We start from the raw sequence: 14,697 nt of genomic DNA on the forward strand, positions 1-14,697 counted from the left end.
TGTCGACACGGAACATCGAGCACTCCAGGACGATCTAAGCGAGGCGATGGCGCTCGGCTGGTCCGTCTAACTCCACGCCGTTCCGTTCTTAGCCGACATTGCCATTGACGACAGTGGGAAACATTCAAGGCTCCGCACTCAGGGGCATTGGGCCAACTTCTGAAATATACCATACATATTTCAGGATGGAACGTGCAAGTTTCAGACGCGTGGCCTTTGCTTTCAGGCTAATCGCGTCGATTAGGCCTGAATTTGAGCGCCGACTGTCTAGAGGCCGTTGTGCGATGGCGCATCGTGACACTCACCCGACATTATGTGTATGACTGCAGTGTGGTGACGTTTTAATCACACTATCTCATACTTTCTGCGCTTTGTTTTTTTCATTCTGTCGCGCCTATGACGGAGATGAACGCTATGGACCACCTGTGTTTCCTCAGCCAACCCCCACCATTTCGACTTCCCGGCGTGGAATCGGCCCTGGGTAAACTCTTGAAGGAATATTGGGGCGTTGCGATGGTTTCATATTTCAGCCGTCAATAGTTAATTTATCAAAATTGACGTAATCGAGAAACCGTCATTGCCTCGTGGTATATTCACTTTCAGGGCATCAACTGAGGAAGCGTCTGATTACTGGTCGTCAATATGGGAGGCGGCTCAATTGGTGTGTCCGCTGGCCGTCGGGCCAAGGCCAAGTGAAACAAGGCCCATGTAAGCACGCGCAACGCTGTCCTCCGCTATTAGTTGCTACGCGGCAGATGCCTCTAAAAAATCAGGCTGGTCTGGCGCTGAAGTCAACTTACGTGAATAACCACCACACCAAATGTAATTGCAGACGCGTGGGTGTCAGTGCCAGTGCATCTGCAGTAGCATCCTCGAAAAAAGCAGGTTTTTCATGCACCAAAATCGATTTACGTACAAAACCGCGGGAAGAGGCAAAAGAGACAGCAAGACATAAAAGCACGTTGACAAACAGTCAGGGCGGAACAAGTACGAAGTCAGGACGGCGTCTCAGAGTGCTACCAACTCCGCCTCAAACCTGGACACATGTCTCGTGCTCCGTGTAGACAACGGCACCCCGCAAAACAGCCCCGCGGCTTCGTAAGATCGTGTGCTCCTGCTGGCGTCCGTCCTTCCTCCTTGCTCGCGGTGACAGGGGCCGTCCATTCCGGCGTGTTGTGTGGTCATAGTGATTGTGTTAGAGCATCTGTCAGCATCTGGAACATTGGAAACATCTGTCAAAGCGGGTATCTCACTGGTCCGGCTAAATCACATATGAAAGTATATTTGATGTTATTACGGGTGGGAAACTACTTGGCGGGAAAGAGTTGTGTGGTAATGTCTGTAGGCTAAGATACAAAAAAAGTTGAACCACCAACGGCAAAGTAATCCAACGCGCAAGGACGTGTTATTCCGCCGTCGCGCCTTTTGCAACCACTACAGACTATTTCGGATGCGTCAGCGCGCTCGTGGTTAATGACTACGCTCTGAACCAGCTTATGGTGTGCCATTAAAGCACCTATATGGTCGGCTCGCTGTCCATATCGCGATAGTCAGCGGAGCGAAGACCCAATGAATCATGGGCACAGGTCGGAGCAAGGCTTCGCGGCGAAGGTGGCAGAAATAGTCTCTCGTCTGACGTAGGATAATGACTCTCATATACCATTTCGGAAAGGCTCGCCCAGACTCGGATCCCCTAGCGACCACTGTCGGTGCTGATGGTGTGGACTGGAAGCAATGTGCGAGTGATTTGAGCGACGCCAGACCATGCGACATCATTTCCAGACACCGTTAACGCTCGAGCCGTTCGCTTCGCCGCCCTGCATCTCTGTCCATGGCTATAGCGAAGTCTCAGCGGGCACATAACGCCTTCACGCGCATGCCATGTTACACGGCATGGCATAAATTGCACATCTGATTCGAATCTGATTGTTTTTGGATAACATTAAATTGTATTACAGCATCCCAACTATTACCATGTGCACTGAAAACGGGCTGACCCCAAGCAGCAATTTTTTCCTCTTTTCTTGATGACAAGTTCAGAGTACTCCTTGCCAGGCGATCTCGTCCCTAATTTCGTGCGCTTGCCAGTTCTATGTGTCTGCGTCTACAAATGATGTAACTTACGAGCAGCCGTCACCAGCCGACTTCCGCACAAAAATCGTCGAAATTGTCGAAATGAAATTGTCGAAAGAGTGGTGAATCGGTCAGCGAACCTGTCCTTCGCTGGTCATGCTCTGCGATCTCCTCGTGACTCGTTTCCCAGTTCATGCCCCGCGAGCCAGTGTGGCGCTGGTGGCGCAGCCTGCGACACAATTGCACGTTCTCATCGGCGCGATCTTGAGCTACCACGATATCTTACGTATGACAACTGGCAAGGCTACGCCAAGGCCTCGGAGAAGAGCACCGCGGGAAACACCGTGACCTGAAGCGTGGCGTCGAGCCCGGCCTTGTCTAGACGTGCTCAGGGTGTGGCGCGAGGTCACGGCGGCGACCTATCAGGACGGGCCGTGCCCCGCCGTCTCCGGTCATAAAGCAGGGCAGGCAATCAGGCTGGCAGCGGCCCGCAGAGACCGTCACAGCGCTCGACGCCGTGCCCACCCGACCCCCACTGGCTCGAGGGCACCGATAAATAACCAACAGGATCGCAGGCTGTCCTCCAGTTAGGCGCACTACAGCCTCTCTGGGTCTATAGTAATCCCGTGGTGAGCGGTGATTTGCTCCTGGGTGGGTATCTGGTTAGTAGTTGTGAACTTGAACCAATCCGACACTCAGCTGATATTTTTGCTGACAATGCGGGAAAGGGCTGCCACTTGCACCGGCGCGCAGAAGCGTGCGGTTTCTGTCGGTGTCCTATTTCCAGAGGTGACATTTATGACATTGTGGGCCGTGTCCACCGACTTAAAACCATATTGTGTTGAAATGAATATTCCACATTTGAAGATATCAAAAGAAACATTATGTCTGACGAAATAAGCTGGCTTATAAATAATGGTATACATTAAAATGGAAAAGACTGCTCTAGCCAACCCGATTTTTCTGCTACGTAATAATACTCTTCAGTATGTCATTGTTTAATTTCGTCATCATACCTTGCACAACATTGATTGTGAGGCTCTTCACGGCCGTTTTATCTCGAAATTGTATCCACGAACGCCAAATATAAACGGGTAGACAATGACATTTTTCTTGGGTTTGATCGCCGCACGTGTAATTGAACGGCTGGATTTGAATGACGTTATTATGGTGGCATGGGTGCCTGGTGACCTGGAAATACTCCCCCAAAATAGTCTGCATATCTTTGCAGGAATGTAGATCAGAGGCTAGACTGGTTGAGGTCTTAAAAAGGGCAGGGCTGTGAACTGCACCGAGTGATCTTCAAGAAGGCTATTTCAGTTGGAAACCTGTACAAAGGTGAGACACCAACAGTTGCAGAACGCTAGCCTGGAAAAGTCACATCGTCTGTGAACGTTCTGCCGAAATAAGGCAAAGAAATACATCAGCAGGCTGTGAAACCATACACCCCTGTGTTTCTGGGAGGCAAGAACCCGATGTGGTGCAATGGGATGCTGATGGGCATGATCGGCTGGATGGAATATCATGCCCAGTCATCATTATTCTACATGACCCGATCCCAGGTACTCTCGCAGGCTGTGACGTCCATGCATGTTGCCTGCCCGTCCCCTGAGCTGATTATATCATGCGATATTTAGTTACATTATCTATTATGCTACATTCTCAATGTTCATTGGCTGATTGTGATGCACACCTCTTTGGTGGATCTCGTTCTCCGTTCGTTCCAGCGTATGGATTTGCTTCAGCTGCCGTGTCGGACGGGCTAGCGATAGGCTGGAGACCAGGCGGGATAAGGGCGTCCGCTTGCAGACAGCAAGCCGTTTCTTGCCGACATCGAGACGTTTCTTTGCTGAGTTGGAACGAACAGTTCCTCTCAAGCCTCCAGGCAGGACTGGCGCGACGGCCTCCAGCTGCAGTTTTGTTTATATAAGCGCTCTTAGAAAGTCCTCAAACTTCGTTCGCCATTGCGACAGGATGTCTTTGATATAATCCTCTGCCCCAATGTCCTTCAGGCATACCCTGCGCCCCATATTTTATCTTTCTTTTAAGCTATGTCAGCTCACTTTTAACTAAGCTCGTGAGATCTGGTGGAAGTGTCAAGCCGTGTCCGATCGGCGGGGGGGTGGGGAAGTTGACCTCCCCTTTACAGCTCTTCGGGCATAACTATAGAAAAAAAAACGCTTGTAGCCATACCAAATTCTCAGTATCTGTTCATCTCTCAATGTGACATTCTTCCTTGCAAAGTTAAAATTTTCATGCTCCAAGGTCAGTGACTTAGGTGAGGTAAAGTATTAATTTTTGATTTAAGTGACTTATAAAAACTTTGACCTTACATCACTTTCTTGTGCGGCATTTGCCCTAGCTCAATCTTGCATTAGTAACACAAAGTAATAACACCTACACTTTATTGATGTCATGTTTTTCTTAACGCTCGAGGTCAGTGACCTGAGTTGAAGGTAATTTCTGCTATTTTCCGTAAGCAATGCAAAGTTTTACTCATTTTTGTATGGTTTTGGTGTTTGCATTTAAGCAAAAGTGTGCTTACTCGCATGTGCAACCATTACATCACCACAGAGCACATGCCATTGGACTAGGTCATGACCTACTTTCTGGGTGCCTTCGGCAAAACGTGTGCTGAGCTCGAAATAGACCATTCTATTTGGTAATTTTGGGCGCAGAATTCACTGAAAACATGCACTATCATTCTGATGCATAATGAGTTCACAACAGACCACGGGAGGACGTGCAAGGTGTACGAACCTGGCTGTAAGTACCTCATTACAATGCTCCTGGAGCTGCTGACGTATAGTTTCATGTACCAACATGCCTATTCTCATTGTTATAGACACATTTTCCAGCATCGAAGGCACTATGCATTAGATATCAGCTATGCAATCTTCAGTACTAGTACACGGGCAACACATTATTTCTGACCGCAGAAAAACGCTGCACTGCTCACGTAGACCCGGTTAGCACTTTCAGTGGTTTGATTTAGATGGTTGAAACGTGACCTAAATTGATCTCAGATAGCCTCTAAAGCAGCTTAAAATGGTATTACTGTGATTGAACTACTTCTGTCCCACAGATGCACCTCGTGAAATAAACCTAGGAGCACACTGTGAAAAGTATCGTTCTTGTAGGCTACTGGTAGACCAATTTTGCACGGTCACCTGATGTGACTTGACCCTTGTGGGGGAACAAGAATGGCGCAGTTGGATTCCTCACGGTCTTAACACCTTTTTGCGTGTCATCAATGTCCGTCTTGACGTGTTATTAAAGGTTTCATCTGCATGCATTTAAATGATCATTTTTGACCTTTCGTGGCCTCTGACCACCTCAAATTTGACTGCAGGTCAACACCTTGATGTGCATTCTTCATGATTTGACGAGACATTCACAACAATATCTCTTTTTCTTGCACGACGCGTATAAGTTAAAAATCCCGGCGGTTGTCGACTCGCCCCCTCCCCAATGCGGGCGCCGCTATTTTGGACCGCGGCCGGGCGAGGGTTAATGGTATATCTCGAAATGTGGCTGAGCGATTCATTACATTCGTTCGCATGTTTCAAATTATTCACGGTTCTGTTATTATTACAGTAAGGTAGTAAATAAAACAAGCATTTTTTTGTCAAATTGTTAGCGTTTTTTGTGATCACATTAAGGTGATAAATATAAGAATAATGAAGGTTTCTGCAGACACACACACACACACACACACACACACACACACACACACACACACACACACACACACACACACACACACACACACACACACACACACACACACACACACACACACACACACACACACACACACACACACACACACACATACACACACACACACACATACACACACACACACACACACACATACACACACACACACACACACACACACACACACACACACACACACACACATGCATGAGTTAGCCCGTTTGCAATTACATGCCAATGTTTTCACGCAACACGATTAGATGTCGCGTGTTTACGCCATCAGCCCAATCGCCGCGCTCGTAAAGGCACCCGTCCAAATGTCCGCCAGTGGTCACAAACTTCGACGAGCATGATCATCTCGAGTTCGGCAGGTCCATATTCGGCCGCAGTACATTTCCGACTTCCACGAGGTGTGTCGGTCCCAACGACTTAGCTACATCGTTAATAAATAACCCGGCCATTAAGTGGCCACAGCCATTCGGGACCGCAGCGTACAGTGTTGCGCCGCGCCCGCTCCACGTCAAGGCACCTGGGCTGGGCGAAGCGCGGGCCCGCGTTGCGCGGGCGTCAGCAGCACATAACACCAGGGGGGTGCGGCCCAGGGTGTGGCCCATCACGCGAGCGTCATGCTCAGACGGCCGCGCCGGGCGAGGCGTCTTCGGGAGGCATGCTCAGCGGTCCTGGCTGTGACAGGTTGATGGCTGACCGGCGCCTCGTGGCGACGTGCGGACGGAATCGCAATTAGCGGCGGTTCGTCCCGCGTCGGTAATGGACATGGCGTCCGGGGTGAGCGGGGACCGGCTGACGGAGACGAGGACACCCTGGTACGGAGCGGCATAGCACTGGAGATAGGTGTGGCCAGAAACGGCGCAGGAGGAAACAGGTGGGGCGTGTTTTCACTTCGTAAAACGCATGCACAGGGCGGTGGCATTAAGTCACGCACGGTTTCCTGCTTCGTACGGATAGTTCGCGCGGAATCTGGTAAACCCTTCTAGTAAGCGTGGTTATCGTGGGTCAGGTTTGTCCCTGGCCCCGTCCTTTCCTCTAGAATAACTCAACTGTGCCGGCCACCAGGCTGTGACGTGCGGAGGCGCAGATACGCGAGGAGCTGTCGTCGGGAGCAGCAGACTCGGTCACAAACTCCTGTTGGGAGGTGCCACCGACCGCACCCGCACAGCGGCCGCCGACCTGACGCCCAATACGTGGCCGCCCGTGATGGGGTGGCCAGATGACCGGCCCGCGGCCGCACCGGAGCTGGGGCGGCTGCGCACCGGACCGGTCCCGTGGTCCGCCGGTCCGCCGGTCCGCCGGTCCGCGGCGGCACGTCCCGCGTGGCGGCCGGCAGGCCGAGCCACTTAGCAGAGAGGCCCGGGGGAGTCGGAAGCCGCCGCGCCGCACGGCCGTGCTGCTTAGCCGCCCGCCCAGGAAAACAGACCAAGTGCCAGATGTTGCCAGCCGCGGCCGCCGGGAAGCTCTTCTTCAGGGAAAACGCCCGGGGACCGCGGGAAACTGCGTCCTGTTGCAGGGAGACAGGCAACAGAAATAGATGGACTCAGACGTGGGTCGAATTCTTTGCCGGAGAAACGATGGAACTTAGTGGATCTGGCTAGATTACTGTTGATGGTGACTTGCAAGCTGATAAGATGCAGCGTGGATCAGAAAAGGGCCCGAGGCACGAATGCTTGACGTCCATTTGGATCAGGTCGGTAGAGGACGGGAAGATAAAAGGAAAGAAAGGCTGTTTACACGCTGCAGCAACCACTGGCGGCGCAGTACTGCCAACGGCCGAGTATGCGTAAGGTCTATTATATTGCTCTTCCTTGCCCACCTGCTGATGCAGAACTCCGAAGTTAGTGCCCAAACACTTCTGCTGCTCTTTGCTGCAGTGTATTTGCTTGCTATTTATTTATATGTTTCGTCAAAATCAGGTCGATTTTAGCAGGGTTCTTGGCCATTTCCCCACCACCAAGCACAGCTCGATGTGAATGTGATGATCCGAAAATTTGTGCGCATAAATAGCACAGCTTATTATGAGCACGAGCGCGGGCTGAGTGGGTCGTGACGTCACCCTGATGGAAAATATTGTAGTTTCAGCGGTACGGTCCCAGCTGTCGCGGAACTTTTTTAACGGACTTCTTTCTTCGCAAACTCCGATCTCACCGCTCTGAACCTGTCAGCAACAGGCGGCACGAATTTTAAGGCCTGTTCAAATGATTTTAAAACATTTACTACAGGCTGTTTGATCAGACATTATATTTCTGCAACGTTGCAATGTCACAACTTTACAGCCATTTCACTTCGACATTGGATTAACAAGGAAACGCAAAAAAAGCTAGTCGGAAAAAGCTGAATACCGTGGGTCAGAAGCAGATGCAGTTCTGGTGATCGGGCGTCGCGTAACAGCGAGAAGAGATGAACTGAAGCTGATGGATTGGTGGAAGAAAAGGAAAAGGAAACGTGACCATGGCAAACGTGAAGGGCCAACATGCGCAACCTCTTTCGAAATCGTGCGTAAATCGCGCATCTGTCCGTGTGCGGGTATTTTGAAGGACTGGTATGAGACCTGGGCTGCCGGAGCAGGCAGAGCCGTGAAATCACTTGTATGACCTAGGCTTATGTACCGCCTACAAATCACTAGCTGGATTTAACACAGCTTGACCCGTAGCCTCCGGAGAAATGCTCCAGGAAGCCGCGAATGGCGCCTTTTCTGAAACAGGGCTTAGATGTACGACACGCTGCGGTCTGATCTGAAATCTACCAGGCCGTGCGAACCAAGAAGGTACATGCCCCAGTTTTTTGCGATCCATACCCAACCGATTTACACTAATTACACGGCGATCAAAAACGTTAACTATTCCAACGGAATCAGTCACCTTTTCGATTGACATTGTCAAAGGTTGGTTTATTATAGGGCCTCGGGCGTTGGTAGGCCCATTCAGTCCATCCCACAGCCACAGATGGCAAGCGGGGCGCGCTCAGCATCAGGATAACTTCTTCTGCCGAATTCATGACGGAGGATATTCCAGTGCCGTTGATGTCTCTTGCACCTGAAAGTTCCCCCAACGTTTCAGTTTTAATTTGCTTATGTTCAGGTGTCCTACTTGGGCCAAGCAAAAGAGTTGGACGAATCTCTTATGCCCAAACCAGCCGGTCAGCGCAGCGGCAGTCATGCTTCTGTTAACTCGCATTGGCCAGTGTCAGGCTCGCCACATGCCTGGCGCCTGTCTCGTCTTAAGCCAGCTGTTTCATCTTTAAACTTCGGAAGTTATCGCCGCGTCTCGTGCGTACAGGTCTGCTGATGAAGAGCCTCAAGTTTTACCAGCCTTTTACAGCGTTGAAACTTTGCTGATAAACGAGCTGTAAGATCGTCGCTACGTCACAGTAGCAGGTGAGCATTCCTGACGAGGCTGAATCACACCCACATGGCAAATGGCGCCTTAAAACAGCGGCACATCATCAGCATATACTTACTCTTTGGGAGGGTATGAGCATGGGGGGGTCACTTGCTTTGGTGGTTGAGTCGGTGAGGTGGTTGGTTGCTTTGTTGATTGTTTGGTTGATTGGTTAGCTGAGTTTGGTTGGCTTGACGGTTGATTGGTAGAAGGGTTGTCTGCCTGGCCGGTTGGCTGCTCGGTTGCTTGGTTAACATATTAGTTAGTTGACAGAAGCAAGACGAATTCACATGTCTCTTCCAGTCTACTCGGACCGTCACTCTTCTGTAATAAAGCACTCCTGTCTGGTTGCGCTAGCCACGACACCGATGATAATTCAGCGTGTTCCGGGGTAAATAACCGAAGCGACTGCGCTCCCTGGGCCATGAAGTGTGCCACATGCTAACAAACGCCTCGTCTGCGAAGTGCGATAACGACGCTCATCCCTTCACATCGCTGAGGGGCGCTCCAGTGATCGTCTGGCGCTGAGCTCACAGGCGGCTCATAATGCAACACTTTTGGCGCTCGATCTTGTTGAAAGCGTCATCTGCCGGAGCCCGGCTCGAAGAGGCGCCTGGTCGGGTGGTGACGATGGCGACTGGGGCCGTGCACCGTAGCCCCCGATATGGGCACCACCACGGCGGAGTCCGTCCGTCGCTGCACTGCCGTCAGGCTCTATTCAGTAGCGGCGGTGCGCTGAATGGCTCGGGATGACGTGAGGACAGCCAGATTTCGTCAGCCTGATGAGTTCTTGTGATCGGTGACCGATTGGTCGTTTATGGATTTATGGATCCTGATCAAGGATGCTTTTTACTTTACTGTCCGACTAGCTTTCTGCCCAGGGCGTAACTGGACTTTCGCCAACGAAACCGATGCTTCTTACGCGGCTAAGGAAACCTCACTTCAAAGCGTTTGAAACAGCATGTCAATGGCTGCGAAATGCTCCTTCTTGAATCAGTGGCTAAGTCACTCTCTCGTATAGCAAGAATCCAAAGGCCTTTGAGAATCGTCCGCATTGGATTGTGTATAATGGGCCGTCACCGCCACCCAGTGTACATTGGCCATGCCGGCAGCGTTCGTATGACGCGCTTACAGCCATAAACGGAGCCTCATCAAGTTCATGAGCGGGACGGAAATACATATTCCTCCCGGAGCACTGCGCATTTGCGTTTTTGTGGTTTTTGGCGAGGTTTGGACAAATTTTTGGCCAAATGGTACAGGACAAGGCAAACATTCAGAGGACAAGGCAAACATTCAGAGAACAAGGCAAACATTCAGAGGACAAGACAAACATTCAGAGGACAAGACAAACATTCAGAGGACAAGACAAACATTCAGAGGACAAGACAAACATTCAGAGGACAAGACAAACATTCAGAGGACAAGACACGAACATTCAGAGGACAGGACACTAACTAAATCAAATCACAACATCTTGAGTTTTAGCCGCCGCGTGACGGATCTGCAGAATAGTAGATACAGATTCTACCGTTGCGCTTTCCACTGTTTCACTACTGCTCCCATTCATGACCGCCTTTGTTTTCACTCCCTTCGTTTGGCGTAGACAGCAAATAAGGTAACTGTAAAATTAGCTCAATCAACAACAAGCCATGCACATGGAACCATCCTTAAACATATGAACTATGAGCTATCAGTAAGTTAAGCGATGACTGCAGCTTGTATCCACCCATAATGGTCGCCATTATTGGAATCGGCGAATTCTCCGTCGGTCTGCCTTCGACTGTTCAGGGTCTGACGTGACTGATCACCGTGGTCTGAATACGCTTTCCAGGCACTGTTGTCAGTCAACGTTTGGCATGCATCTGTAAGTGGAAGTGAGCTGAGCAAAAACGTCCCTGAGCGCATCCGAGCAGGACGCTCATCAGGCTGACGTCATTCGTTTTTCGAATGGCAACAGGAGTGGACAGACCCCAATAAGATATCAGCCTTAGGTAGCTCTGTGCCGACAGGACACGTGCTCCTTTACCCTCCCTTACGGCGCAGGTTATCTCGAGGCACCGCGTCATGCGAAACACTGAAAGCATTCTGGACATACCATATCCTGCACGCCCCGTCAGTCGGCCGCTCCTTTGTTGTTATAACTGGACGCAGATACAAGTTCATGCAGCCAGATGCCTTTAGAACCCAGCGCAAATGGGCTGTTTACCAACGCATTGGAGTACGTCTTTCATGATATTTTTGAAAGTGTAGGTCCACTGTTGGTTGCAGTTTACTTATAAGCAACGCTGCTTGAAAGCTGGTTTGCCATGGGTCCGGCCAGCGCCGTAATTTCAGTCACTAACATGAAGGAATTTATCACGGATGCCTGGTTTTTGGGGTAGCGGCTACTCGGTCCGCAGCTGCTGCAGACCGAGTATTGCAAAACGACAGCGAAAATTTACCGCTATGCACACAACGGGACTGAAAAGATCAATCATAAAAAATATTGATTTGTACTCATGTATGTTTATTGTGACGGGGGCTAAATAGTAATGGAATCATGCGCATGTTATAGGTGAGTATTGGTTTGCAGTGAAATAGGATTCACGCCCGTGTGATTTTCTTTGGATAACCTCTCTTGGTGTGGGTTGCAGATGGTTGTATTCGGGGCTAGTTTCGAGGAGGGTGTAGGCTGCTTTCCAGCCAGTTGCTGATGTGCCTACTCAGCCAACAGTCTTGAAATCACTTATTGGTTTGTAGGCACTCTGCTTTACCGTACAGTTGAAGTAACATGTGCACCGGAATCTGAAATTTAACCTTAAAAACACCTCAAAACGGCCGGATTTTAGTGGTTTGTGCCCAGTCTGTAGTTTGTTTCATGACCGGCTGTTTCATATAGGCCCAGGACTTTGCCACTCCGAGAGTCCGTTTTTTCCCCGCCAAGCGATATTGATTTCGTACCACGGCGCCAGGTTGTCAAGGCCCGATTTCCACCAGTGTCGTGCAGGGTTTTTTTTTGCAATTAGCGAGGCTTACGTTTCTCATGTTAAACGAACGTTAAGACATGCAATGCTTAGAGAAAATGTTGCCAATTCACGCTGATAATACGGATGTCCGTTAAATTCGTTGGCACATTTTGCTGCTGAAAACTTCGTGGACGCTGCGAACACTGGTTGCAGACAAAAATGTATGAGCCCGTGATAGCCGTGTGAAGGCGAGCGCTCATGTTAGCAATTGTCTCACAGCTCACCCCAGACTCACTCATGTCAGCAATTGTCTCTCAGTTCACCCGAGACTCCACTCATGTTAGCGATTGTCTGTCAGTTCACCCGAGACTCACTCATGTCAGCGATTGTCTGTCAGTTCACCCGAGACTCACTCATGTCAGCGATTGTCTTTCAGTTTACCCGAGACTGGTTCATGTTAGCGATTGTCTCTCAGTTCACGCGAGATTCGCTCATGTTAGCGATTGTCTCTCAGTTCACCCGAGACTGGCTCATGTTAGCGATTGTCTCTCAGTTTACGCGAGACTCGCTCATGTTAGCGATTGTCTCTCAGTTCACGCGTGGCTCACTCATGCTAGCGATTGTGTCTCAGATCACCTTGAGACTGGCTCATGCTAGCGATTGTCTTTCATGTCACCCGAGACTCGCTTGTGTTAGCGATTGTCTCACAGCTTACGCGAGACTCGCTTGTGTTAGCGATTGTCTCTCATGTCACCCGAGACTCGCTTGTGTTAGCGATTGTCTCACAGCTTACGCGAGACTCGCTGGTGTCAGCGATTGTCTCACAGCTCACGCGAGACTCGCTTGTGTTAGCGATTGTCTCACAGCTCACGCGAAACTCGCTTGTGTTAGTGATTGTCTCACAGCTTACGCGAGACTCGCTGGTGTCAGCGATTGTCTCATAGCTCACGCGAGACTCGCTTGTGTTAGCGATTGTCTCACAGCTCACGCGAGACTCGCTTGCATTAGTGATTGTCTCACAGCTCACGCGAGACTCGCTCTCCTTGCCGCCGCGCTCGCGATAAACTGCTGACTAGCACAGATATCAATAAACGCGCAGCATCGTGTTGCATACAGATCATAGGGTACCCCAGTCAGCGCAGACTTATTGGCGCACCATTCTCTGGTAGACGTGACCACAGCCGGACGTTTCTGGCCGTGCCGGAGTGGGCGGCTCTCTCGCCGCTGCGGACACCTGTCACCTCTGGGTCGGGCTCGACGCGGCGGCCGGAGAAGCGGCGGCCTCTCGCGAGGGCGCGTGTTTGTCGCATGAGTCTCACCTTGACCGTTCGTGAACGATGCTGCCACGGTCTTCTTGAGTTAAAGCCATTTGAAAGCATATGGTGCTTGATGGACCCATTGAACCCTCGTCTTCTCGTGCACATATCACGTAGCGACATAGCCTGATCATGGACTGGTTGTCACGTGGCATGGTCCTAGCATTCTCCTTTTTCAGCGCTCGCTCGGGACATGCAAGCGTACGTCATAACAGGACCCGGCTGACCACAATCGTGTTAAACCTGCTATTCCACGTATCATACACCTCGTTGCTTCACACATTTCAGTGAGGCCATACCTGTGATTATCACTGGTGGAGCCCATACGAGCTCCGTTGACGGGGATGAATATCGTCGCACGAGTCGCAAACTTAGGGGTTCTTAAAATTACTTCGTTCGCGGGTAATGGTCACGACTTCCGTCAACTTAATCTCGTTGGTCATGTGTCTTTATATGCTGAAGGGAAACATGTTTTTAGAGCATTTCTGTAACATAACTACGATCAGATTTAATATGATTGCGATTGATTGAGCTTGTCAAGCTATTTCAGATGATGTTAAGTGGCGCACGTCGACGTAATGGAGTTATGTGGTGTGTTTTTATCCCGAGGCAGCCTTGGACCGCGATGGCCGCCATCCCGAATCGTTGGACTGTGAGGCCGCGTAACGCGCATCTGTGACCTTTCGCTTCGACCGTCGCGGCAGCGTCGCCGAGTCCCGCTTTGACCGCTGCTCTTCCGTCTGCCGCAGAGGTGTCTCCGGCCACATCGCCATCGCAGAGCTCCACCAACCTGACGAGCGTCGGTCAGGAGCCGGCAGTGCCTGGGCCCGGCTACAGCAAGCCCCGCAGCCTGTCGGTCAGCGCGCTGCAGCCGTTCAGCCTGCGACACCGCCTGCGCGAGCGCCGGCTACCGCTGTCGCCGGGCGGCGCGCCCGAGGAAGAGCCGCGCCGCCTCAGCGACGAGGACGCGATCCCCGAGCTGGACGAGCGCGACGCGGCACTCTCGACTCGCATCGTCGTCTCGCGCAGTCCCAGCCCCAACGTGGGTCGCACGCCGGCGTCGACGCCGCCGCCGACGCCACCGCCTCCGCCGCCTCCGCCGCCGCCGCCGCCGCCGCCACCGCCGCCGCCGCCGCCGCCGCCGCAGAGCGCTCCCGCCGCGCCGCCGAAACTCTCGTTCTCGCCGCGCAAGCTGAGCGTGCTGCAGGAGGAGCCGGCGGCGGCGCTGTGCGAGCGCTGCCAGCGCCG

At 51.4% G+C, this 14,697-nt stretch overlaps 1 protein-coding gene across 1 annotated transcript in view; it reads left to right on the forward strand.

Annotated features, from left to right (window-relative positions):
* Positions 1-14,645, forward strand: part of LOC119108078 (cGMP-inhibited 3',5'-cyclic phosphodiesterase A) — a 48,188-nt gene extending 33,543 nt beyond the window's left edge. Inside the window, exons 7-8 of the mRNA XM_037231656.1 lie at positions 14,199-14,559; positions 14,642-14,645. Of these exons, the coding sequence (XP_037087551.1) occupies positions 14,199-14,559; positions 14,642-14,645 (365 nt within the window). The remainder of the gene's footprint in view (positions 1-14,198; positions 14,560-14,641) is intronic.
* The last annotated feature ends 52 nt before the right edge of the window (positions 14,646-14,697 follow it).

This window comes from Pollicipes pollicipes, unplaced genomic scaffold, assembly GCF_011947565.3.
Source record: "Pollicipes pollicipes isolate AB1234 unplaced genomic scaffold, Ppol_2.1 Scaffold_6686;HRSCAF=7923_pilon_pilon_pilon, whole genome shotgun sequence".
NCBI lineage: Eukaryota > Metazoa > Arthropoda > Thecostraca > Pollicipedomorpha > Pollicipedidae > Pollicipes > Pollicipes pollicipes.